General features: G+C 42.1%; 4 protein-coding genes across 7 annotated transcripts in view; 3 read left to right on the forward strand and 1 right to left on the reverse strand.

The window, feature by feature from the left end:
- Window positions 1–968: 968 nt before the first annotated feature.
- LOC137291304 (perilipin-4-like) lies at window positions 969–2,951 on the reverse strand. Its single transcript, XM_067822605.1, has one exon. It carries the CDS (start codon window positions 2,949–2,951, stop codon window positions 969–971), a length of 1,983 nt encoding a protein of 660 aa, XP_067678706.1.
- Window position 2,952: 1 nt separating this feature from the next.
- Window positions 2,953–6,697, forward strand: LOC137291305 (adhesion G-protein coupled receptor G2-like). The gene is made up of 2 exons (XM_067822606.1): window positions 2,953–3,417; window positions 4,627–6,697. The coding sequence occupies exons 1-2, from the start codon at window positions 2,953–2,955 to the stop codon at window positions 6,157–6,159; spliced, it is 1,998 nt and encodes a 665-aa protein (XP_067678707.1). The 3' UTR covers window positions 6,160–6,697.
- Window positions 6,698–9,451: 2,754 nt separating this feature from the next.
- On the forward strand, window positions 9,452–12,159 carry LOC137291306 (adhesion G-protein coupled receptor G2-like). The gene is made up of 2 exons (XM_067822608.1): window positions 9,452–10,159; window positions 10,624–12,159. Exons 1-2 carry the CDS (start codon window positions 9,452–9,454, stop codon window positions 12,157–12,159), a joined length of 2,244 nt encoding a protein of 747 aa, XP_067678709.1.
- Window positions 12,160–19,939: 7,780 nt separating this feature from the next.
- Window positions 19,940–26,921, forward strand: part of LOC137290410 (nuclear pore complex protein Nup155-like) — a 35,186-nt gene continuing 28,204 nt past the window's right edge. For 2 of the 4 annotated variants that reach the window (XM_067821322.1, XM_067821324.1), the window contains exons 1-7: window positions 19,968–20,065; window positions 22,127–22,289; window positions 23,512–23,649; window positions 24,232–24,328; window positions 24,888–24,958; window positions 26,046–26,138; window positions 26,477–26,637. In XM_067821322.1, coding sequence (XP_067677423.1) covers window positions 22,151–22,289; window positions 23,512–23,649; window positions 24,232–24,328; window positions 24,888–24,958; window positions 26,046–26,138; window positions 26,477–26,637 — 699 coding nt within the window. In that variant the 5' untranslated portion in view covers window positions 19,968–20,065; window positions 22,127–22,150. Of the gene's footprint in view, window positions 20,066–22,122; window positions 22,290–23,511; window positions 23,650–24,231; window positions 24,329–24,887; window positions 24,959–26,045; window positions 26,139–26,476; window positions 26,638–26,921 lie in introns of all 4 variants that reach the window. The other 2 variants (XM_067821323.1, XM_067821321.1) reach the window with 2 other exon arrangements.

Below are 26,921 nucleotides of genomic sequence, written 5' to 3' on the forward strand. Positions count from 1 at the left end.
AGTAGGAAGTAGTTTTGATCTTTAAACTTACTGGTAGTAAAATATGTATTTGATTGATGGATTGATTTTTGCATGACATTGCTTGCAACATAACAGTTTCACTCTGGAACCGACGTGGGTGTCAATATTATTGTCACTTCGACCACAACCTCGTTTCCAAAGAAGCAATTGTTATGTTACAAGTTGTGTCATGCAAAATCCTTTTAGGCATCAATCATTTGCTAAAACTAGTAAGTAGTTTTAATTATTTTAACTCATTGAAAAAAATATAAATAGCATAACGCTGTAGGTGTCGAACCACCCGGTTTAAAACGTACTGCTTCCACAACGCTCGCATATTTAGCACAAACTGCGGGGGTCCGGTGGAAGTTCTGTGCATGGTGACTCCATCACCCGACACCTAGGAGGAGCATTTGACGGCAAATCAGGAAATCAACAAATTGACGAGCTTGCTCCATATTTTATATACAACTAACTGAAAATCTCCCATCTGAATCCCCCGAGGGACTCGATAGAGGAATGGGTTTTGCACTTTACAGAAGCAAACCAAAGCTTTTGTCATGTCATGACTTGCTATTCTTCAAGACTTTTCCTTGATAAACGCTGTAGAAAGTGGTGTTGCATTCGAGGATACGGTAATTTAATAATTTCACAACTAAAGACATACCTTTTGAATATTTGTCTTTCTACATTAAGAAAAAGATATTCTGGAAAATGCTTTATTGTGCGTTTAACACCGCATGCTGCAACGTTGCATCCAGCGCACAATTATCATTTCTGTGGACTATATGTGGGAGCAGATCCCAGCTGACTAACTTCAGAGAGATAATTCAAACACCAGTCATTAATCCTATGCCAGCAATCAACAAATGCGTTTAGTCGATTATCAAACTACGCCGATGATTTTCTGTCGAGTTTTCTTTGTTTGGCATTATTTATGCAGATCCGCCACCGTAATCGCGGAATATTTAAAACACGACCACAGCGTTGACTAGATTCCATAAATACATTACTGGAAAAAACGATGTGATGGTGTTGGTGGCCAAGGACAGGAACTCTAAATGGGCTTGACTCTTATAAAAGGGGTATATACTGTGTGTGGAACAGTTCCATGTACGCTGTTGGTTCACATCATGCTCTATGGCATTTATTAAGCGGAGTGCAGTGTCGATATGTATTGTCATCTTTCCTGTGATATTCTCCATGACCCTCAATGTATTTGGGGCTACAAACATCATGTCACGCAGAGACGATGTAACTACATCCAGCGTGGCAGTCATAGAACCTGTAACCAGATCCACCATGGCATTCACAAAGCCTGTAACCACATCCACCATGGCAGCCACAGAACCTGCAACCAGATCCAACATGGCAGCCACTGAGGCTGTCACAAGATCAACTATGGCAGCCACTGAGGCTGTCACCAGATCAACTATGGCAGTCACAGAGCCTGTAACAACAGCCACCATGGCAGCCACGGAGCCTGTAACCACATCCACCGTGGCAGCCACAGAGCCTGTAACCACATCCACCATAGCAGCCACGGAGCCTGTCACCAGATCCAACATGGCAGCCACAGAATCTGTAACCACATCCACCGTGGCAGCCACAGAGCCTGTAACCACATCCAACATGGCAGCCACAGAATCTGTAACCACATCCACCGTGGCAGCCACAGAGCCTGTAACCACATCCACCATAGCAGCCACGGAGCCTGTCACCAGATCCAACATGGCAGCCACAGAATCTGTAACCACATCCACCGTGGCAGCCACAGAGCCTGTAACCACATCCACCATAGCAGCCACAGAACCTGTAACCACATCCACCATTGCAGCCACGGAGCCTGTCACCAGATCCAACATGGCAGCCACAGAATCTGTAACCACATCCACCATGGCAGCCACAGAACCTGCAACCAGATCCAACATGGCAATCACAAAATCTGCAATCAGATCCACCGTGGCAGGCACGGAGCCTGTCACAAGATCCAACATGGCAGCCACTGAGGCTGTCACCAGATCAACTATGGCAGTCACAGAGCCTGTAACAACAGCCACCACGGCAGCCACACAGCCTGTAACCACATCCACCATAGCAGCCACAGAACCTGTAACCAGATCCACCATTGCAGCCACGGAGCCTGTAACCACATCCACCATGGCAGCCACACAACCTGTAACAACATCCACCATGGCAGCCACAGAACCTGCAACCAAATCCAACATGGCCATCACAAGGTCTGCAATCAGATCCACCGTGGCAGCCACGGAGCCTGTCACCAGATCCATCATGGCAGCCACGAAGCTTGTACCCAGATCTACCACGGTAGCCACAGAACCTGTAACCACATCCACCATTGCAGCCGCGGAGCCTGTAGCCAGATCCACCATGGCAGCCACAGAACCTGTAACCACATCCATCATTGCAGCCACACAGCCTGTAACCACATCCACCGTGGCAGCCACGGAGCCTGTAACAACAGCCACCATGGCAGCCATACAGCCTGTAACCACATCCACCATAGCAGCCATACAGCCTGTAACCACATCCACCATAGCAGCCACAGAGCCTGTAACCACATCCATCATGGCAGCCACAGGACCTGTAACAACAGCCACCATGGCAGCCATACAGCCTGTAACCACATCCACCATAGCAGCCACGGAGCCTGTAACCACATCCACCATGGCAGCCACAGAACCTGTATCCAGATCCAACATGGCAGCCACAGAACCTGTAACCAGATCCGCCATGGCAGCCACAGAACCTGCAACCAGATCCAACATAGCAATCACAAAGTCTGTAACCAGATCCACCATTGCAGCCACGGAGCCTGTAACCACATCCACCATAGCTGCCACAGAACCTGCAACCAGATCCAACATGGCAATCACAAAATCTGCAATCAAATCCACCGTGGCAGCCACGGAGCCTGTCACCAGATCCATCATGGCAGCCACGAAGCCTGTACCCAGATCTACCACGGTTGTGACACAACATATAATTGGAGCGTCAATTTCAGTCAGTTCAACCGAATCCACGACATCCCACACTTCCCTCACAAGTGCACAGCACAGCACATCCACCAAATCTCCCACAGATGCCCCAGACAGAACATCCGCCGTGTCTCCCTCAGGTGCTCAACACGAAACATCCACCGTGTCTCCCTCAGGTGCTCCAGACACAAGAACCCCCGTTTCCTCCACAGATGCTCCAGACAGAACATCCACCATAGCGTTCACTACAGATTATAAAAGCACGACGTTTGTGCCTGAAATGATATTTATAGATATGTGGGTCAATGCAGTATCAACTCCAACTGTCCCGCTTGGTGGAAACTCGTTGGACAGACTCCTGAATGTTCACGTCAAACAAGGCAACACTTGTCCCTTTGGCCTAGTCTACTACGACGGTGTAAGTTAACATTTGTTTAACTTCTTAATCAATGCAGATGCATGTTTGGTTTTTTTTTATATAACTGCCATGACCTTGAAAAGGCAACTGACTTACAAGGTTAAATGTTAAGTCAAGGTTTAGTCATGCGGTATGGGCAAGCTTAAAGGTCACATGCGACGTAAAACACAACTTTGCAGATTCTGGTACCTTTCGGTATGCACTTACCGAAACAAATCATAAAAAATGTCAATTCAACCTATAAAGTTGAAAAAAACGCGATGAATAAACAGCCCGCGGAATGGGAGTTCAAACGTTTCACTAAATTCCCCCCAGCGCTGGGGGGAAAACTAGTTTCAACAGCTGTGCTGCGCTGCGTCCATAACGCATGCGCAGTGAATAGGTTCGCGGAGCTTGAAACAGTATGCATGCCCAGCGTGTGAGGTCGTGAGCAGTAGTCTAATCTTGGTTGTGTACACAAACAAGTAAATAATCTACTCTGAATCCATATGGAACGACGCATCAAGTACACAAAACTAAGTTGTTATCCATACAAAATCTTACTTTCTTGTGACTGGCTATACTTCTAAAATGCCCATCAAACAGATCATCTTTCTGTACACACAATGAACCCTCAGCATATCAGCAAATGAAACAGCCAATCGGAAGCCGTCGTTACACTTGAGTGCATATCCACCCGCTACGACTGGGTTCGGTCTCCCGAGGGTTTCGTTTCGGGGGAAGTAAGCCCAAGTACAAAATATTGCACTTTTGAATCGCGATTGTACGCTTATAATTTTGTATATTTGTTTATTTTAAAAGCAGAAATGTATATTATATGTCATGAATAAGTGACAAAAGTGTTATAATTATGTTTGATTTTTTGGTTGCATGTGACCTTTAAGGTTTCATTACGCTGTTTGGGGGAGAACTGGAAATGACGATGTTACATAAACCTTTATCTGAAACAATCTGAAACTGGTATACAAAACTTCCCGCTTTCTTACATGTAAGCATTTTTATATGTTCCCTCATATTATAGTAATCTTGTTTCGTTGGTTAAATGATAAATATTCACTCATATTTCAGTAAATTCGGCAAATTCAGGTAACATTATATCAATGTGTCTATACTTTCAGACCGGTGGTGTCGTTCACCCTTTCTGTGGTGTTCTGTGATTGAATGTGCACTATATTACGAGAACAACTTCAGCTTTGTTGACTGTTTCAGAGTTGCCACGTGACATGGCATCACACAACGCCGCGGCCACTTCCTTCAACACAGAAACACCTTTCAGCACGTCGCACTGCAGGAACGAGCATACAACCACGTTCTACAAAAACACCCCACGTGCAACCACCCCTTACAAGAAAACACATCCAAACACCTGCGTCACGTTTAGAGGTTCAATCTTCAACAAGAGTACACGTGAATTCAACTTCCTCTACGAGAGATTCTATATCATCGCCTTCATCACCTTCCACAGAAAATGATGTCATACAATTTAATGAACATGCCCCTTCTTCCTCTCCGACTACACACTACACTGGTGGACATTCAAAGCACCACAGCACCACGGGCACGAGTGAAGACGAGTCTTCAGCAGTCACAGCATCAACCATCACATCTCCTGGCCACGTTCTTCACAAAGACGATACACATTCAACGACTTCACACTTGCAGTGTAGTCATGTCATCTTAGACAACTCAACATTCAATCTGAACCCTGATGGATCTGTAGTTCTGAAAGGTGGTAAGGTCATAAATGAAAGTGATTTTATTCTCACACCAAAAGGACAACTGAAGGTATGCGTGACAACTCTCGGTTTGCAAGGTTCAAACACAAATGAAAAGTTTAAAATTGATCGCAACCGTCCAACGGTGGTGTTGACCAACATTTGTCTTGTGTCTAGTCAAGTGTTCCTGATTCTGACTTTCCTCTTTCACTGTTTCTTCTCCAGCTTGAGAAATCTTCCTGGAGTGATTCTCATGTTCCTGTCGGCATCCTTGTTCTTGGCACATGCCACTTTCTTCTTTTGGAGTGACGAGGCGCACAATCGTACAACATGTATTACGATCGGTGTAGTCATCCACTTCTTTTGGCTTGCATCCTTCTGTTGGCTCAACATCTCTTCTTTCCACACCTTCAGAGTCTTTAAGGACGTATTTGCATCTCGGAGTTTTGAAGCCAACAAAAAGAGAATCATCCTCATATACTCCATCTTTGGCTATGGTATTCCAGCTGTTGTTATTACTGCAAATATAACAGTAAACTACTTCGTCTCTGGCTCTGAATCCTTTGGCTATGCTGATACCTCGAACTTTTGCTTCGTCTCAATTGGAACCAACAGTATCGTTGGGTTGCTGGTCCCAGCAGGAGTCACCATCCTGGTCAGTTTCACTCTCTTCATCTTGACCGTCGTTTACCTGTGTAAGGCCTCAGCCAACAGACGAAAGGTCGGTAATGGTGAAAAATGGAACATTTTAATGTACATCAAACTGTCTACTATCACTGGTTTCTCCTGGGTCTTCGGCTTTCTGCAAATGGTTGACAACAGTCAGGTTTTTACGTACCTGTTTATTTTTCTGACTGGGGCGCAGGGAGTGTTCATCTTTCTGGCTTTCATGGCAAACAAACGCACTTTCCTTCTCATTAAACACGCTTGTCGAAAACAAAACTTGGCAGAGATTCCACAAAATCGTCTGACATTAACACAGAACGTTATGTTGATGAATATGACGGAAATGGGGCATAGAGAGTAACTGTCAAGGTTATGTGTCATCTCAACCAAAAAAGGATAGAACAAGGATGTTTATTAGAATAGAAACATTAGAATCACTATGGCGCAATTAAAGCCGACCATTGATAAAATAATGGAAATGTTATTCGAATGAGTGGTAAATGAATTAGATGAAGAATGAGGTGTTTGGCTTTATGGGTAGCCATAGGACATGGATTAAAAGATATCAGTGTTTGTTTCATATGGAATTGCATTGTAGCTGTCTTATTTACATGGTCAGTTAGTTCTTGTCAACATGTCATCTTGTGAAAGTTACGATGCTATTCTCAATATTCAAATGCCTGTCAGGATCCATGTCAGCTAAAAGCAGAAAGTAAAACTTCGGGAAATTGGTGAATTCATTGTATCTTGAATTTTCAACAAGATAACTTCATTTCCAATTGCAACGACTGGATATTTGAAAATTTGGACCCTTTTCAACTTTGTTTCTTGAATTTGGAAATAATAACTGTGAACCTTACTGTAATGGATGTTCATGCTAAAATAAAACAGCATGACCCGAATCGGTATTTTCTTTTTTGTTTTGTGACCTGTGCTTAATTGTCACTCAAACATTTTTTTCAAACCTTGTTCTGTTGTGGAAGGAACACGGAAGTGCTGAAATCCGTTCCTCAATATACGTGGCATTATGAACAGGCCATACTTTACCATTGTACACTGATGACCACGCCCTGTGATACATTCCGTTTTAGGTACTCACGTTTACTGAACTGATATTGTATTTGCCTGTCCATTTATGCAGATGTATACTATCAAATCCACTAATCAACTGTTCTGCAAAAGGCTATCTTTCGGGTGTTTTGAAGTATTGACCTATTCAAGGGACGATACACTGTCCGTCTTGTGGAATGAGTGAGTAAGGTTTTACACTGCTTTTACCTACAGCCTTTAAGTATCACGGCAGGGGGACACAATAAATGGACTTCATACATTGTACCCATGTTGACAATCGAACCCGAACGGTTTAACCACAAGGCTACATCAAACACCTCTACCAGTGTGTTGCTTGATTAAACATCATCAGCTTGACATCTTAACTATGACTGCGCGAAACAATCAGATGTACTTTGCAACTTTTGTAGATATATGTTTTCATTTTTTCTCTCAATAAATTTACCGTTATTTAATTTGCATCATAATATCAACGACTTACTGTAATAACATGATGTTTCCATGAGTCCTGCTAGTCAACAAATTTGGAAAAGGTTAGTGTACTAACTGTTGTATTTATTACACATCATCTTGTGAGATGTATTTGAAAACCATCGTGTCTTGTTGTGGCAAATACACTTAACGAAAATTTGAAAAATAGTCATAAAATCTGAGTGTATGAGTCTGCATCACTATTAGCTTTCGTGGCCAAGATACATGTACGTATCCATGTTAGATATGGTCTTCAGCAACCCATATTTACCCAAGGAGACAAACGAGATCAGGTGGTCAGACTCGACGACTTGGTTCATGCATGTCACCGTATCCCATTTGAGTACATCGATGCTGATGATGTTGATCACTGGATTGTCTGGTTCAGACACGATTCTTTACAGACCGATGCCAAATTGCTGAAATATTACTGAATGCAGCGTAAAACTAAACTGTCTAACTCCAGCAAACAAAGGTCCTTGCTCTTAGACACTCTGTCCATTTGCTCGTGGGAAAGAGTGAGTGAGTGAGTTTAGTTTTCGCCGCTGGGGGCACCAGAAATGGGCTTCACACATTTTACCCATGTGGAGAAACGAACCCGGGTCTTCACCACTGGGCTACCCCACCACCCATGAAAACTATGACTTCTCTGGACAAATCATAACGCCCTGCACAAGGCGAAACTAGCTGATTGGTGCGTTAATTACTTCTGAGTAATAATTCAAAACCCAATCCAATATCCTACTTTAGTAATCAACAATGAATTTAGTTGATAGCCGTACTACTCCGTCATACATGAGAGATACTGTTAAAAGCGTGATCCATTAGCTGTCACACGGTTAACACTGATGTCTGTTTCATAACAGTTCATAGAGAGTGGGAGATAATCATTCGCTTCATAAAGATTATTATTGCTGGAGATCAGTCATTGTAATAGCAACGTATGAAATATCCTACTAACCCCGTGCAAATTGATTGACGTTCATTAATACATTATTGGGAAAACGGTGTTATGGAGCTAGAGTTTGTGGGCAAGGACATTCCCTGGGTTTGGCTGTTCAGAAGGAGGCTGAATTAGTCCATGTGACAACAATAACAGGAACACTGTGGGTTTGCCTGCCATGGCATCTAACAAGCTGACTGCAGTGTTGATATGTGATATCATCTTTGCTGTGACATTCTCCATGGCCCTCAGTGGACAGGGGGTCATGTCCACAATGTTAGGTAGAGACAATGTAACTAAACCCACCGTGTCAGCCGATCGCCCTGCAACCAGATCCACAATGACAGTCATAAACCCTGCCATCAAAGATACCACAGACCCTGTAACAAGTCCTGCAGTGTCAGCCGTAGACCATGTCGCAAGAGCCACCCTGGCAAACACAGAGCCGACAGACCGATCCACCGTGGGAGTCGCAGAACCGGTAATCAAACCCACCATGGCAGTCTCAGAACCTGTCACCAGATCCAACATGGCAGTCACAGAATATGTAACCAGATCCAACATGGCAGCCACAGAACCTGTCACCAGATCCAACATGGCAGTCACAGAGCATGTAACCAGATCCAACATGGCAGTCACAGAGCATGTAACCAGATCCAACATGGCAGTCACAGCGCCTGTCACCAGATCCAGCATGGCAGTCACAGAGCATGTAACCAGATCCAACATGGCAGTCTCAGAACCTGTCACCAGATCCAACATGGCAGTCACAGAGCCTGTCACCAGATCCAACATGGCAGTCACAGAGCATGTAACCAGATCCAGCATGGCAGTCACAGAGCCTGTCACCAGATCCACCATGGCAGTCACAGAGCATGTAACCACATCCAACATGGCAGTCACAGAGCCTGTAACCAGATCCAACATGGCAGTCACAGAACCTGTAACCAGATCCAACATGGCACTCTCAGAGCATGTAACCAGATCCAGCATGGCAGTCACAGAGCCTGTAACCAGATCCACCATGGCAGTCACAAAGCCTGTAACCAGATCCACTATGGCAGTCACAGAGCCTGTAATCAGATCCACTATGGCTGTCACAGAACCTGTAACTAGATCCAACATGGCCGTCACAGAACCTGTAACCAGATCCACCATGGCAGTCATCATGGCAGTCACCAAACATGCTGTCGGATCCACTGTGGCAGGCATACAACCTATATCCAGATCGCCAATATCAGTCGTTTTGACTGAATCCAAGAAAGACAGGGCACCACGTGTGTCTCCCACAGATAATCCAGACACAGCACCCACCGTTTCTTCTACAAAGGCTCCAGACAGACCATCCACCGTGCCTCTCACAAATACTCCTGACAGAACACCCCACGTGTCCCCCACAGATGTTCAAGACAGAACATCTACCGAGTCTCTCACAGATGCTCCAGACAGAACATCCACCGTGTCTCTCACAGATGCTCCAGACAGAACATCCACCGTGTCACTGACGGATCCTCCAAACAGAACACCCCACGTGTCTACCATACATGTTCAAGACAGAACATCTACCGAGTCTCTCACAGATGGTCCAGACAGAACATCTACCGAGTCTCTCACAGTTGCTCCAGACAGAACATCCACTGTATCTCCCACAGAAGATAATCCTTCAACCTTGCTTGTCAGTAATTCCGTACCGCCCACTACACATTATGTAAGGACACCCGTTATCCCTGAAACAAACCCCGTAGAGTGGTGGATCACAACGCCATTTATGCCAGTCCACCAGACCACGATTGGTGGAAACTCACTGGACAGATTCCTGGGTATACACGGCAATCAAGGCAACTCTTGTCCGTCTGGCCAAGTCTACTACTACGGAGTAAGTAACAATTACTTAACGTGTTAATTAATAAGGATGCATATTTCTTTTGATATAACTCCAGCGTTGAAAAGCACCTCAACTGCAAGGTTAAATGTTGTGTGAGGGGTACCATTTCTTGTGAAATCATGCGGTTGCTAAAGAAAAGGGCTTGATTTGGAATTGGAGAATTGGAAATGACTTTGACACAAAAATCGTTTGTAAATCGTAAAATAATTCGTAAAACATCTTATAGTACAGTGTGCCAGGCCACCTTTCTAAAGTGTCGTAGGAATACTTTAATATTTTGGTTCATATTTCAATGTGAAATCGTCTTTCACCATGTATGCGACATACATTCAATGATAAATGACATCACACAATGTTTAAACGTTCAGGTCAGCGGTGTCGCCCAGTCTGTGTTGTTCTGTGGTTGAATGTGCATGATATTACGAGAACAACCCCTGCTTTGGTGACTGTTTCAGAGATGTCTCGTGACATGGCAATACACAACGCCACCACCACTTGTCTCGACGCAGGAATACATAACAGCAGCTCATACTACAGGAACGAGCATACAACCACGTTCGACAACAAACACTCACGTGAAACCACCTCCTACGACAAGAACACACGTCCAAACACTTACGACAAGTACAGATGTTCAATCTTCAACAAGGACACACGTGAATTCAACTTCCACTACGAGAGATTCTATATCGTCGCCTTCATCTAACAGAGAAAACGATGCTTTGTCAATTAATGAACACACCCCTACTCTCGCTCCGACTACACACAACTACACTGGTGGACATTTAAAGCAGCTTAACACCACGGGCACGAGTGAGGGCGAGGACCTATCACACGAGCCTTCAGCAGTCACAGCATCAACCATCACATCTCCTGGCCACGTTCTTGACAAAGACGATACACATTCAACTTCACACTTGCAGTGTAATCATGTAATCTTAGACAACTCAACATTCAATCTGAACCCTGATGGATCTGTAGTTCTGAAAGGTGGTAAGGTCATAAATGAAAGTGATTTTATTCTCACACCAAAAGGACAACTGAAGGTATGCGTGACAACTCTCGGTTTGCAAGGTTCAAACACAAATGAAAAGTTTAAAATTGATCGCAACCGTCCAACGGTGGTGTTGACGAACATTTGTCTTGTGTCTAGTCAAGTGTTCCTGATTCTGACTTTCCTCTTTCACTGTTTCTTCTCCAGCTTGAGGAATCTTCCTGGAGTGATTCTCATGTTCCTGTCGGCATCCTTGTTCTTGGCACATGCCACTTTCTTCTTTGGGAGTGCCCAGGCGTATAATCGTACAACATGTATTACGATCGGAGTAGTCATCCACTTCTTTTGGCTTGCATCCTTCTGTTGGCTCAGCATCTCTTCTTTCCACACCTTCAGAGTCTTTAAGGACGTATTTGCATCTCGGAGTTTTGAAGCCAACAAAAAGAGAATCATCCTCATATACTCCATCTTTGGTTATGGTATTCCAGCTGTTGTTATTACTGCAATGATAACAGCAAACTACTTCGTGTCTGGGTCTGAATCCTTTGGCTATGCTGATACCTCGAACTTTTGCTTCGTCTCAATTGGAACCAACAGTATCGTTGGGTTGCTGGTCCCAGCAGGAGCCACGATCCTGGTCAGTTTCACTCTCTTCATCTTGACCGTCGTTTACCTGTGTAAGGCCTCAGCCAACAGACGAAAAGTCGGTAATGGTGAAAAATGGAACATGTTAATGTACATCAAACTGTCTACTATCACTGGTTTCTCCTGGGTCTTCGGCTTTCTGCAAATGGTTGACAACAGTCAGGTTTTTACGTACTTGTTTATTTTTCTGACTGGGGCTCAGGGAGTGTTCATCTTTCTGGCTTTCGTGGCAAACAAACGCACTTTCCTTCTCATTAAACACGCTTGTCGAAAACAAAACAAGTATGAAAGCTATTCCAGAAATTCAACTGACACAAAACCTGTCCCATCTGATGTGGGAAATACAGTATAAATACTGTATATTGAGGTTATGGTGTCGTGTAACCCAAAACAAGGACAAATCATATTCATTAGATTTACATAGAAACAACATACATTCCCTGACCTGAAATGCACATGACACTATTAAAGCGTAAATTATTGAAAGGAAGACCTTAATGAAAAAATGTTATTCGAGGGATTGGTACGTGAATGTAAGCTCGGTTATATTATTGCATCGTAATGTGGTTCGTCTATAGATTACTTTCAGCACACCCATGGGACACTGAAAAGTGGATATCGTATTTTTTTCACATTTGTCATTTTTGGTGTAGCTTGTCAGTTGTAGGTGCATTAGATTTTATGGAAATGATTTACATTACGGCCCCATTACTCGTCGGTTTCCATGCATAAGTTATAGTGTATGCTGTGACTGTTAAGATGAAACGCTGTTTGCCACGAGCAGATTTGTTGTAAATACCATTTGCATTGTTTGTAAAAATCCTCTGGGGCTTTGTTATGTCTTTCATGTCAATAATATAAATACAGAGGTTAAAATCGGTGACGTAGCAAAACATTTAGAATATAAAAAGTTGTGCTATTCCTGTAAGGACAAATTCAGACCTCTTTTCGGGTGTCATTTAAGCCACAGAAACAGTCTTCAAATAGTGTTCGGGTCATTTAAAGGAGCTAACCATCTAAGAGGTCAACATATCGTTTCTATTCAAATTTCCAGTGAAAATACAAAACGGATTCACTCCATATGTGACCATATCACCCCACACATGTGAAATGTCGGGTTATGTTTTGGGCTTTGGTAGACAGGCTTCACGGTACATTTTGTCCATTGTTTTTACGCTGTTCGGAAAACGTCAGGCAGAACTTTCATCAGAAAACAAAACATCATCCCAATCTTGATTTTCGCGAGCCCCAGGCTACCAGGTTAAACGTCTTCTTTCATTTGGTGCATTTGGTGCATCAATGATGAGGGAATTCAGCACTTGTTCAGCTAGTTAATTCTTTGTAATTCTTGTCTGTGGATATCATTACATGACTGAGGACTTCCTCTATTTAACTGTTTCATATCTGATAATTCACCAACTCACAATCTGATCAGTCATCGAAGATCCGTACTCACTGTAGTAGTTCTCAAACTCCTTGACCCTCTCTTGTGCTCAGTCCCAACTCATGACTGAATATTCATTTGCAGTACAACATTAATCCCACCAGCTCACCCCCATCGTTTCAAAATTATCTGGTGCCAGCTTACTATAGTCTCTTGTCATGCTCCTGTCAAATTTGCCATGTCAACATGAGAAGTCGTCTGCTATACCAGGGGAGATAACTCATGATTTAGTAAGGTTCATTCTTACGCCTACAAGAGTTCCCTCTGTATATTTGGTATACCTTACTATATAATATAACAACAATTTTAAAATTCTATTTTCAGTATTAGGAAACAAACATTTTTCCAATAATTTCTTGGAAAACTATATTTGCCGTACAGTAATCTCAACATGTTGTAAAACATTCCATTTTACAAATTTATTCATTTGAAAACGTTTCACATTATGGAATCATATTTTCATCTACACATCCATGTAGGTATTAGAAGAACATAAACTATCAAATAATAATTAATAAAGTGTTCCTCAGAAAACTCTCGTTCTGAGTTTTAGTGTTTTTCAAATATTTGGCCTTTTTACGTACGCTGTCCGACGAGTAGACTGAGTGAGAGTTTACGCAGATTTTAGCAATATGTCAGCAACATCACGACAGGAGACACAAGAAATGGGCTCCATATATTGTCTCCATGTGAAGAATCGATCCTGGGACTTTGGCGCGACGAGCGAACGCTTCAAACACCAGGCTACATTACCGAGCTCATCATTAGGATCTCATCATCATCATCTAAATAATCAGGAAAATGAAAGTAGCGTATGAAAAAACACATTTGAACTGGAACTAACCATTGTTTCATGAGACACGTGAGAAGTATCTGTTCGCCAAATACTCCAAACTACTATAACAATACCAACTGAACACTTGATCATGAAACCAGGTGGGTTTTCGAGCAGAAACTAATTATAGATAAATTCAGCTCCATATTTCCCTGGTTCAAACACATTTGGTTGTGGACGTTCGTGCTCCATTCGGAAAACTCTACACATGACATTGATGTTGTTGAAGGGACCATTCATAATTTATGGCTTTGGGAGGGGTAGGGAATGATGATTTTTTGTGAATGACCCCCTAACAAATTATGAATTTCCTACCTCATTGCTTGCCACGTGCAAAATAAACCCCACTCACTCACCCCCTCCTCTCAACATAACCACATAAATTATGAACGGTCCCTAATGAAAGATCACACCGATGATGGATGACTAACTGTCATAAACATACGGATGGAATTGGGTATGTTAAATGTACGATTGAGCTGGAACAGACATAGCAAAATGAGTGTCGTAATCGGGCCCATACTAAGATAGGATATTTATACAATTAGTTACATTTCCAATGGACGATCGATATCAGCAGGTGGTATGAAATTGGTGTTACGCCCGTATACAAATTGATCATAAGTATAGTGGCTTATTTGGGGCATCACTACACATTTAGATACGTGGGGATATCGCGACAAAGCTAGCTAGTGCAAGAGCAAAGTTTCAAATGACGCCGCAGGGACCTGCCATTATGTTCCATCTACTAATGAGGACAGGATGGGAGTAACGGTGGTTTCCGGGAGTGGGGATTGGAAGGGGAATCAGGCTGTAGGGTAGGAAGGGAGAAGAGATTTTTCGTGTTTTAGTTGGAATTTTGCTAATAAATTATGGCCAAAAATGCTAGAACAGATTGTTGAAGGAAATTAACATTTTTACGTTTTAATTCTCTTCGATCAACCGAGCATAAAATATTTATTTTGTACAACAAACACAAGATGGTATATGTCTACCGCAGGTTACAGACCAGCAGTTTCATTTACAAAGTACATGTTAAGTGATGTATTTCGCGATACTTCAGAACGTAATTCGTCTGCAAAACAACGAACGTATGCAAAAGTAGCTTATATTCATTCAGTAAAAAGATTTAAGGATATGATAAAAACACAAATGTGTAAGTATGAAACTTCAGTTTTACATAACTTATATATTATATATCTCCATAAATATTTTCAAAAATTAAGAATAATTAGTTGATAGTTCCAGGATATTGTCACACAGACTGGTCTGCTCTGTCAGTGGTCTTCAAGAGGACATGCTGTTTTCCAGTTACATACAAACCTCACTCTTCCCAAACACATGAACATACATGTAATTACCAAACAGCATCAACAACTTCCACACGGAATCGTTAAATCAGGCAATTTAATAGAGAAAGCTGCTCGCCTGCACAAAGCGAAGACATCAAATGATTGTACATTCCTCTTCAGACACCACGAAACCTGTCTCACGTGACTTTGTGGCACCACTTTCACGTCCATCTCAAATCTGCCGCGTTTGCCAAACATTTACCCTATTTTATCCAAAATAAATTCGTTTATTTTCTAATTCTCTTCATCCAACCTAACACAAAATAATTATTTTGTATAACAAACACACAAGATGGGTTGTGTCTACTGCAGCTCGAAATGAAAAGAACGGGTAGATGTGTTCCGGAATTTTGTTCTTACAAACCCATCAACGATGTAACACAGTCAACAGTGCTTTTATATTATCATTGACATATCTGTCTTTTGCATTTTCAGAGGCCCAACGACCTTAGAGATAAGGTTGTTTTGAACAACGGAGCACATGTCTTTTTAAACAGACGGTCTGGTACACTTGCGCTAGCAGCAGTATAGTGGCCCCGCCAGAACGAAAACTATGCAAACCTATTTTTCTTCCCCTACAAGTCTGATTTTTTCAAATAAATATCTCTCTGGCTCTGGAATATGACATCCACGAAATTTACAAAACAAATCCCGTAACTTTCTAAATAGGTATTCCTGCGAATATTCGCAAATTCTAGCTTTCACAACGACGTAGCACAGTAACAGGTCAGAGTTCGGATCCACAAGCAGAAATCAAGATATATTTACCATCTCTATATACACCAGTCTTGCTTTTTTGCCATAAATATGCGCATATATCCATCACAGAGAGTTACATATGACCTGGATTATTCATTTTCAAAACCTTATCACAGGATGAAGACTTCTGGGATCTCCGCATGCATCTCTCTAGAAAGCAGACGACAAACACCACCAAATTAAACACCACAGCCATTAAACTTCCAAGGAAAACCTGAAACCTAAAACTGCTGCTGGCTAGAGTGAATATCAATATGATGGTAACCTGACTTTAAGTCAAATTTAAACATGTAGCCTATCTCTGACAAAATGTAATGCGCTTTTGACCTTCAAAAACAATATTTCCTCTCCACACTGATTTACAAATCTCGGGTCTAAAATGAATCTGTTTTCATCCGAACGTTGTTTTGAAACCGACAGGTTGACACCATGAGGTGAAGTGTCTAACTGAATAACACACTTGTTTTTCAGAAGTTCCTGAATGGCACAATTAACGAACTCTGCATTTTTTGATAGCCGATACATTATTTTTAGCAAAATGTGTACCCGAACCAGTGACCGCGGTAGGTTTTGTACGAGTGCGTGCAGAAATAATATATGAATATGTAGTCCAAATCTTTTCCGCATGATATTTTCAAAAAAAAAAAGCATATTTGTGCGTTAAAGCGAACCGGACTTTCTATAAAAGGAATGATAACCATCACGTATAGTATCAATAACAAACCTTGGAGCACCGACACCAACCCAAAACAATAAATGCCTCTTTAGACTTCCTTTGACATAGATGAAGATCTGGATTCGAACTCACACGTTCTGAACTCTTGTAAACAAGCCAAATCTATTTTTGTAAATGTACCTTCAAAATCCCTACTATTTCTTCCAACTGTTCCGCTTTCCTGCACTTGAATGTTCCCTTAGTCCAAACTGAAACTGCGTTTGTCATATGCCGCTGTTGGCCCGTGAAGGTCCCGGGGTAGAATTGGCCTTCAGCAACCCATGCTTGCCATAAAAGGCGACTATGCTTGTCGTAAGAGGCGACTAACGGGATCGGGTGGTCAGGCTCGCTGACTTGGTTGACACATGTCATCGGTTTCCAATTACGCAGATCGATGCTCATGTTGTTGATCACTGGATTGTCTGGTCCAGACTCGATTATTTGCAGACCGCCGCCATATGGCTGGAATATTGCTGAGTGCGGCGTTAAACTGAACTCACTCACTCAGTCATTCACTCACTATGCCGCTGTTGGCTCCGACAAACGTGTTGGACGATCTGACGCGGTACTACTTCTTGAGTGTCTGCTCACGCTTGCGTTGAAGACGCCCTCCAGTGCCCACATCAAGCGCAGTATATATAAACATTGTTGGTTAGGTAAAGGCCTCGTTTGATAGAACGAAAGGGCTGGTTCTGCACAGGGTATAAACTTGATGGGTTAACATCAACATCGTTGTTAAGAGGAGAAGACACAGTAGCAGACACATTCTGATACTTTCGTCTGGGTCTGTAGGAGGATCGAAGCACGGAGTTTACCATGACCTTAGTCTCCGCTTTCTCAAACCTACGTTCCCTCTCTGAACCTGAAGCAATTGCATCACCTTTTAGCTCTGATACAACACTCCAACCAGAAGGAGAACGATCATCCAGCTTAATCTTTTGTTTCACCTGTGAACCCTCTGCATAACGCTGTGTTTTAATAAGCCGGTAGGATGTATCCATCTATCTATCCAATAGATCAAAACTGAACTTGTACGGTAGTCGATTTCCTTTGAATCGGAAAGAAGGAATTTCAGAATCCTTGTAAGCTCTGTTAAATGTGGTAATAGATCTTTGTTCATTCTCTGCAATAATTACTCGTTGAAACGTTTCTAATTTTATGCCCATATAGTCTTTAAACAACTAAAATGTTTCATACCCTTCTATCGTGTCTTTTGGTGTTCCAATTTCTTGTTCATCCGATTCCTGCAGCTGGGGATTAGAAGGATGAGATACTGCCTGCTGATCCATTAAGAAACACGCACACGCACGTGTGAAACATGCACACGTGAATTCGTTATACTATTTGTCCTGGAAAACAACTCTTCCAAAAACACCCATTCATTTCACATTTTAACTGAATTGTTTTCACAGTCATAAGCCATCTAGTTGCTGCCTTTTCTGCATGCCGATCTTCATGTTGCGCACATCTACTAGGACGACAGTGCACGTCCTCGTCGAGCTAAGCTCATTACCGACCTTAAGAGGCAGCATAACATTGAATCCCTCAACTGATTAAGCACAAGTCCATATCTTAATCAGATCGAGCACGTGTTGATAGGTAGGCGTATATCCGCCAGGAACCAGCCCGTGACCAACAGTGGAGAACTCAGGCAGGCAAGAACGGTTGGAACAACCTGCCCATGCTTTTATCTCGTAAACTCCTGCTATCGGTGTCAGGGGGCGATTCTGGGTCATGACAATATACGCACTACTAATGACCCAGCTTTTGTTTCAAATGTCAGTTTCAGTGAATTCCATTTCGAGAAGTTCTATTGTTCCACAAAACATTAAAAAGTTGACAAGATGAAGACATTTTGTACGTTTTGGTGAGTCCATTTTGGGTGGTTTTACCACAATATTTCTCCATGGAATAAATGATATTGATCTCATGAATATACCGGGTTTTGTCGCTGCAGTTGCCTTTCAGACAGAGTAGAATGTATTCATATGCCATTTTGAAGGTCACGTTGCATTTTACTTACAAAGCAGGCATGTGGAAGCTTTCGTAACTGCAGATTTCAGGTGTTGCTTCAAATTTTACCATGTGTAATCTGGCGTTGTAGCTGTAACTGTAGCTGTAGCTGTAGCTGTAGCTCCAAACGGAAACCCTCTAGTCTCAAAAGGAATCAGCTGGACTGTCGACTCCAAACTCAATATATTTGTCATGAAGCCGAGATATTTTCTGAGTGTTAAACAACAAACAGTTTCAGTCCAACATTGGAGTGTTTAGATGTGTCTAATGCGTTGGATCCTAGAAACACCAGAAAAATGGCAATCGTCGGGATTCTTTGAACTGAAATGATAGCGGAGCAGTAGGATGTGATCCAGCACCAGCAACATCCCTTCATCACCGAGTAACATGCTGTCGTCATCAAGCCATAGTAGCACCCTGTCAGCATCAACCTCGGGTTGATGCAGTTATAGTTTAGAAAGGGGCACGCTAATAAGGGGAGCGAGAGGGGGAGAGGGGGGTGCACTTTTCATTATCACCCGAGTTTCAATGGTAATTTCACACAATTCGGGGGGAAAAATCCCCTCTGAATTTGCCTATGAACCTCGAGCAACAGACGTTCATCGTTAACCTTGAGTAACACCCTTCATTACCAACCTCAAGAGACACCTATATATATCAGAGAGATTCAACTAATGGATGGAATCAGAAGGAATGTGTTATTATATGTCTTTAAATTCGAAATGTACATCCAAAACAAATCTCAGACAACATTAACAATCCTAATTCCATCACCTTTTCCATGAACGGGCGTAAATTATATGCTCTTGGCGTAAACAGGGAGCCAATGGTGTTATAGATGTTTAGCTGCCCCATTTCTGACAGTGAAATTATCACACTTATTAATAGTGGTCTAGCTCTTTCAGATCTCATAGGTCTACACATACAGTCATTTCAGTTTTCACTTGGGTATTGGAAACAAAAATACCGAGCATTTAATTTCATGTCACGCTTCAGATATGTCTGGATTCAAGAGTTATCCTCCAATGACTGACCGTCCACCAGACGGCGCTGGTGAATTTGAAAATGGCGGCATTCAAAAGGAAAGCATGAGGATTTGATTGATATATAACGACTGCACAAACTACGCCTTATTAACTCGTAAGAATTATTGTAAATGCTTTTCTTTAGCGCCCTTCCCGTATTTTTTAGACACACCTTTTGTTTTCTTATGGATGATTGTTTTCATTGCCGACATATCGATATCGTCCTGTTTTCGATATAGCGATAGGCATCCACACCACTTGCGTAGCTTCAGATATTAGCAATGACAGATCCATTGTATGATACAGGAATAAAATGAAACTTTGGAAAGATTTTCGCAGAGAGACTTCATCCAAGGTGTTCTCGCGCTTGAGCACTCTAACCCTTCTTCGACACAATGGTCTTTCGGTCTTTCTTAGTTCTATGAAAATGAAATACTAGCGGCTCACACACTGTGACACAGCGAAATGCTTGCTTTTTCTTCACGTGACTGAAAACAGTGCAGTAAAGTATGTTGGTGTATTTGAATCCGATAACCTGTTAATAAATGTAACAAAGTATGTATTGTCTTTTGAAAATATGTGAAGTTTCCATCGCTTTTTCTGGATCTGAAATACGGATGTGCTGGCACCAAACTCATCACAGTCACGGAAAACATGATAACTGATATCAGTTTTGTAGTCACAACAGTCACGATCTTACTTCAAAGTATGAAGAGAGCAATTTGTGATCCCATCACTTCTGATCATTTCGTAATCAATGTGTCCCGCCTACTTTCATATTGAAAGATGAAATTTGCTATGGCAATAAGTTATACATATAATGGTAGGAATATGCTCAGGGATCTCTTAATTCCAACATTATTTGGTCTCTGCTTCCATGGAGCCTTAACATACAAACATAGAGATGTGTAATACATAAGGAGACTAGTCTCAGACAAATGTACAAGTATCAAGAAAATGCTGTTCATAGTTCTGCTTAAAGTTTGTGTCTGTTTTTTCAGTTATGTCGCATGGGAACAAACTACTTATATCAAATTCTAAGTTCCTTTAACCATGATCATCAGGGTTAAAGTAGGTCTTTAGCAACTCCTGCTTTTTGCAAGAGACAACTGGTGTGACTAACTGGATTAAATGGTCAGACTGAAAAAAATGGTTGATTTTGCCGTCACAGTTGCGTACATCAGTGTTCAGTCACTGGATTGTCTATTTAATTAGACTGCTGTCATATATGGATAATTGTTGATGCAGCATTAAACAACAAACAAAAGTAAATGCAGAGGGACCATACTGCATCATCTGTGTTCCAGTCAAGATGTCTGATGGTGTGCTGGGTGCTTGGTGCTTGGTGTGAAGTTGGGACATTTTTTCTGTTTTTGAGTTTTAATCCATGGCTTTGTTATCGTTGATCCCAAGATACTCAGTTGATCACAGGAGGGTTTTCATGAATGTTGACAGACCATGATGGTGTCTTCTTGGTAAGACAACAGAATACTGGTTACATTCCATCAAATTTGAAAGCATCTTTTGATTGGGTTAGGGTAAGGGTAAGTTGATGGTTAGCGTTAGCATTAGGGTTTGGATGACATGACATTAAACAATATGGCCGGTAGGTATCCAGTATTCTGTAGGTGTACCATCTTCTCAAACATCTCTGATTTATTAGTGGTTACACAATGCCATTTAGAAAGTGGTCAAATGTAGCGTTATATTTGGGATTACATTTTCATAGTAAAGTGCGAGTTCTGGTACTCCATCCAGGATTTGAACCCACACCCTCAGAGTCAGGCACCCAATTGCAACTTCCACTTGCACAACTGATTGGGTTGGTGGCTGACTTTGTGTGCTGGCGATTAGGTCCCTGACACTGAGGGTGTGGGTTCGAATCCTGGATGTGACGAACCCAAAAGGTACTAGAATTTGTACTTTACTGAGAAAGTGAAATCCCAAATATAACATTATGTCAAAACATCTCTCTGTGGGTCTGGAGAGCCTCAGGTCAGGGCTGATCACTGGTCAGTGTTGAGCGAGTAGTCACCAAGTAGTGGTTTTTGTTACCTTATGTGTCAGAGTGGGTTCACTAGCAGTGTAATACCATCAACAAACCAGATACACATACTCAGCAATGTTGCATGATGAACAAGTGCAAAATAGATAGAAATGTTTTTGTTTTAGAAAGCTAGGTAAGTGACCGCCTGTCACCATGGTGTCCATGATGGGCAGCATCCCTCCTCTCACCCTCCAGGACGTACTGGACAGTGCTGGACGCCAAATCGACAAACATCTGCAGGAAGACAAAAACTACCTTGACTTGTCTGAACTGCTGAGAATTCCCTCACATAGTAAGTGAATATAATCAGCCCAAGAAACTGAATGATATTTCAATATGAGACAGATAATAAACTGTTGTATCATATATGTGTTCTATCTTTTCATTCAAATGTATAGTATCCTTTTCACCTAAAGAATCTGTAGGTTTATTTGTATGAAGCAATTAGTGCAGTATGCATGTTGTTATTTTCAGTTATGATGTATGCTCAGATTACTTTTTCTAAAGAATGTTGTCACTGGTTTAGTGGTTATATATATTTATGATGATATGCATAACTACAGCAGAGCTTGATTTAAGAGATATTAACCTACTTGCACCAAGTGCAACCTAAGATTAAAGACCTAGTTGCACCAGCCAAATTCCTGTTGCAACATACTGTGATAAGACATCAGAGGTTTCGGTGCACATAACATATGTCCATGGTGCAGTACCCAGGAAACCATAGCAACACAGAGACACCACTGATCGCTGTGTACAAGAGCAGTCATAGCTGAGATGTGCCTATGAACAGCAGTGCTTCAGTGCTATGGCTACCGCATATACTCGCGTACAATGCAAGTGTTTCATACCTAGAATGAGTGGGTCAGGAAGGAGGGTCACATTATACACGGGGTATGAGATCTTACTTTTTTCCCAGCTGTTTCACTTTCAGTTTCCACTGATGATGTCAACCAGTGTTTGATAGCTATCCCCTCACTTCACAAGAAAACTTCACATTTAGTCCGAAATAGCTGTTAATATCCGAAATAAAGACCATTTGTATCTTATTTCTTCTTTTTTACGTATATTCTCTGTAAATAAAGCTGAAATGACCATCGATCCAGATTTACAAGCCACCTGACGCGGTAAACAGACATGAGAAGGGTATATGATTTATCCTTGATTTTGAAGGGGTGTAGAGGGGCCTGCATTATATGCGGGTATACACGGTACTAAAAATTTAGAAGAAAATGAGCTGATATGTTTATGCTTATAATGTCAGATTTATTGTTGACATATTTTGTCAAAAATTGAGATGCACCTCATGCAAGTTATGCTAATATCTAGGTTGCACCTTATATTATTGCACCAGTGCAAGTAACTAAATCAAGCTGTCTACAGAGTATATATAACATATGAGTGTATCTTTCACATACCATACCTTAACTTCTTTGCCTTTATTTGAACCATGTTGCTGACAGTAGCCTTACAAGAGTTTTATAGGTAGTTATAGGTAGTTTTCCTTGTTGCAGATCAGCCAACCCAGAGTGGACTGATGGACATTGACTACCCAAGCCTGCTGGAGGCTGGGATGGGGCTGGAGGGACTCACTGAGATGACCAGCGTCAAGAGGGTGCCTCTCCCCCCAGAGCTCGTCGAACAGTTTGGACGTATCCTATTAAAGACAGTACTGCTGAAGTGATTAAGAAAATGGTGTGAACATCTCTTTTAGGGACAACTTGTGAAGATCAGAGTTAGAATTTATCTTCAGTAGCCCATTCTTGTCGTAAGAGGCAACTTACGAGATTGTGTGATCAGACTTACTGTCTTGGTTGACACATGTCATTGATTCCCAGTTGTACACATTGATGCTTATGCGGTTGATCACTGGGTTGTCTGGTCCAGACTCAAATTATTTACAAACCGTCACCATATTGGTGGAATATTGCTGAGGGCAGTAAGTTTAACTCACTCAATCTTTCAGGGAAAGTATTTGTTCCATGTCAGGAATTTATGTGCGCCTGCTTAGAGGCCGACCTTGGATCCTGGTACAGCAGGAAATATCTGCAACAAATTTGATTGCGTTGATGTTGTTATGTTCCTAGCTTATGTATGCTTGATAAACAAGACTTGAATTTCACTGATAGTTTCACAATAAATAAGAAGACATATGCATAGTTTGACATTAAACATGTTGAATGAAATGTTGAAATATCCAGACAGTTCCAGTATTTCTTGACTATGTAACATAGGCATGCAATGTAACTGTATGATGGGCTTGTTCCCGGACATTGAGAGGGCGTGGCTAACCATCGACAGCGACATCTTTGTGTGGAAGTATGAGGATGGGTAAGTGATCTGGTTATGTGCTGCTAGCTTCTGCTCTGACATCTTATTTAGGAAAAAGGTCATATATTTGAATGTTTGACCCCTATCTTGAAGAATGTCTGCTGTGTGGCTTCTTATCACCGTTTATATTAGAAGGTCATGGTGAATTCTTCAACAACAATCCATCACCAATCAGTCTAATCCAGGCTGGAAATCTTAGACTAAAAGTAAACTGTTCAAGTGCAGATTGTTTGTTTCAGCCATGTACCTTTCACATGATTGAGGACCTGTGAAGATCCTGGGTAGAACTGATCTTCTGTAATCCATGCTTGTTATGAGAGGCAATAAAGGGTGGTCAGACTTGCTGAGTTGGTTGACACATGTCATCGGTTCCCATTTACTTAGATGGATGCTCATGTTGATCACTGCATTGTCTGGTCCAGACTCGTTTATCTACAGACTGCTGCAATATAGCTGGATTATTGCTGACTGTGGCGTAAAACTAAACTCATTCACTCAGTCACTCACTCACTCACTCATGTCAGTAACCTGGTTGTTTATAACTGTTTGTTGTTTCCAGCACAGACCTTGCTTACTTCGATGGTCTGAACGACACAATCCAGTGTGCAGCACTTGTGAAACCTAAACCAGGTACGTCTGCACGAGAACATTGGTTAATATATATGTGGCTTGGTCTAATGTCTAGTCATTACATATCACAAAGGTGTATACAAGTTACAATCCCAGTTCCATGTTTGTTGTGTCTTGGTACTATCTTGCAACAGGTATTGTGTTACCTTGTCATGCCAAAGACTTGATTTGATTTCCCACATGGGCACAATGTGTGACTCAAGCTGGTATCTGGTGTTCCCTGATGTTGTACTGATGCCATACAGATGGGATATTGCAAAAAGCGATGTAAAATTGATCTCACTACAAATATTGTGTAGGTCAAAAATGATTGCCATCCAAATCATTGGAAAAGAGTATTACAGTGTATTGGTAAATAGATTTTTTCAGACTTTGAGGTAATGATTACTCAGACAAACTCAAAAAAAAGTATCCCCAATGTTAGTAACCAAGTTAGTAACCCATGTAACCAAGTTTAATGATTGATATGTATGTCAGAATTGTTGTGGGATGGACCAGCGTTTGTCCTTGCTCAGACAAAGCTCATCATTTTTCTAGACCCAGCATTTAACATACTCCCTGTCCAGTCCTGCCTCTCCTCCAAACCTCCTGATCCCTGCCCTCCCTTTCCCCCTCTGATCCCTCAGTTCCTCCCTGCCCTCCTCCCTGTCCTGGAAGTGCAACTGCCTCCCTCCTCGTCTCCAGATCCTTACCTTCCATCCCCTTGTGCCTCTGCCCTCCCTCCTGATCTCTGCCCTCCCTCTTACTTTTTCCCCTTGTCTCTCCCTTCCTGTTCCATGCTCCGCCTTCCCCTTCTTCCCTGTCTTCTTCCTCCCCTCCCCTGCCTCGGTCCCCTTCTCCCCACTGCTCTCCCCCTCCCTCCTGATCCCAGCTTATTCCCATCTTCTGCCCCATCCTGATCCTTACCCTCCTCCCTCTCACCCTTCTGTCCCCTGTCTCTGTTAATTCTTGCCCTCCTCCTTCCCATCCTCAGTCCCCAGTTGATCCCGATCCCCTACTGTCAGCCTTCCATTTCCATTGTTTAGTTTCTTAAAGTTGCATTGTGGATGGTTAGGAAACCCATGCACCATGTTGACTGTTTCAACAGGTATCTTCCAGCCTCACATCCAGTACCTCCTATGTCTGGCCACAGCAGTGGACATAGTTCTGCTCGGAGTAAGCTTCGCCAAACCCTTTGAAGGTTAGTATGAGTAATTTTAAGGTTCTTTGCATGCAGTATGAGCTTCCTCAGTATTGAAATGGTGTTCAGTACAATATGATCGGATAAATATGATCATATGATCGGATAAATATGATCAGTATTCAGCTAATGTTGTTTGTTTGGCATCCTTGTATTACTCTGATAACAGCATTAATGTAGATGGACATCAGTGCTTCAAATTTCATGTTTCACAGATAAAAATTTGGAACCAAAGATGATTGTTTCCTAGTTTGCTTGCAGTGATATTTACACAACAATCCTAACTGAATTCCCTATCCAATGAGCTATCCAATCCCGTACTGATTGTGTGTCCCCAGGAAGCAGTGGTGAGCTAGGTGTTGGGGAGATGCATCTCCTCCCTGACCCCCTCTTCTCCATCCCCACCGACAACACTGGCATCTTCAACATAGCAGGAGCAGATAATGGGCGAATCTTCATGGCAGGGAAGGATGGTTGCCTCTACGAGCTGGCTTACCAGGTACCGCTTCTTTATTTATTGGGTTCAGTGCTATATGGGACAGTGAAGTAGTTTTGTGGGACAGGTGTTAGCTTGCTTTGTCAATAATCAGGTTCAAATGCTCTAGTGATGTGACATACAATAAGACAAGGCATCACAGAACTGAATAGGAATAAAGTAACATGATGAGAACTCTTGCTATAGATTTCTTAATGCACTTTCTCTGTCATTATTTGTTTAGTTTCTTTTTGAAATTTGTTACATTACTTTGAAGAAGATATAAAGTACAACACCACTTCTACCTT

Source organism: Haliotis asinina, chromosome 7 (assembly GCF_037392515.1).
Source record: "Haliotis asinina isolate JCU_RB_2024 chromosome 7, JCU_Hal_asi_v2, whole genome shotgun sequence".
Lineage (NCBI taxonomy): Eukaryota > Metazoa > Mollusca > Gastropoda > Lepetellida > Haliotidae > Haliotis > Haliotis asinina.

Coding starts and splice junctions, on each gene's coding strand:
- LOC137291304 (XM_067822605.1), bottom strand. CDS start 2,951: ATGGATCTGGTGACAGGCTCCGTGGCTGCCACGGTGGATTTGATTGCA.
- LOC137291305 (XM_067822606.1), top strand. CDS start 2,953: ATGGCAGCCACGAAGCCTGTACCCAGATCTACCACGGTTGTGACACAA. Junction 3,418..4,626: donor GCCTAGTCTACTACGACGGT/GTAAGTTAACAT, acceptor TGACTGTTTCAG/AGTTGCCACGTGACATGGCA.
- LOC137291306 (XM_067822608.1), top strand. CDS start 9,452: ATGGCAGTCACCAAACATGCTGTCGGATCCACTGTGGCAGGCATACAA. Junction 10,160..10,623: donor GCCAAGTCTACTACTACGGA/GTAAGTAACAAT, acceptor TGACTGTTTCAG/AGATGTCTCGTGACATGGCA.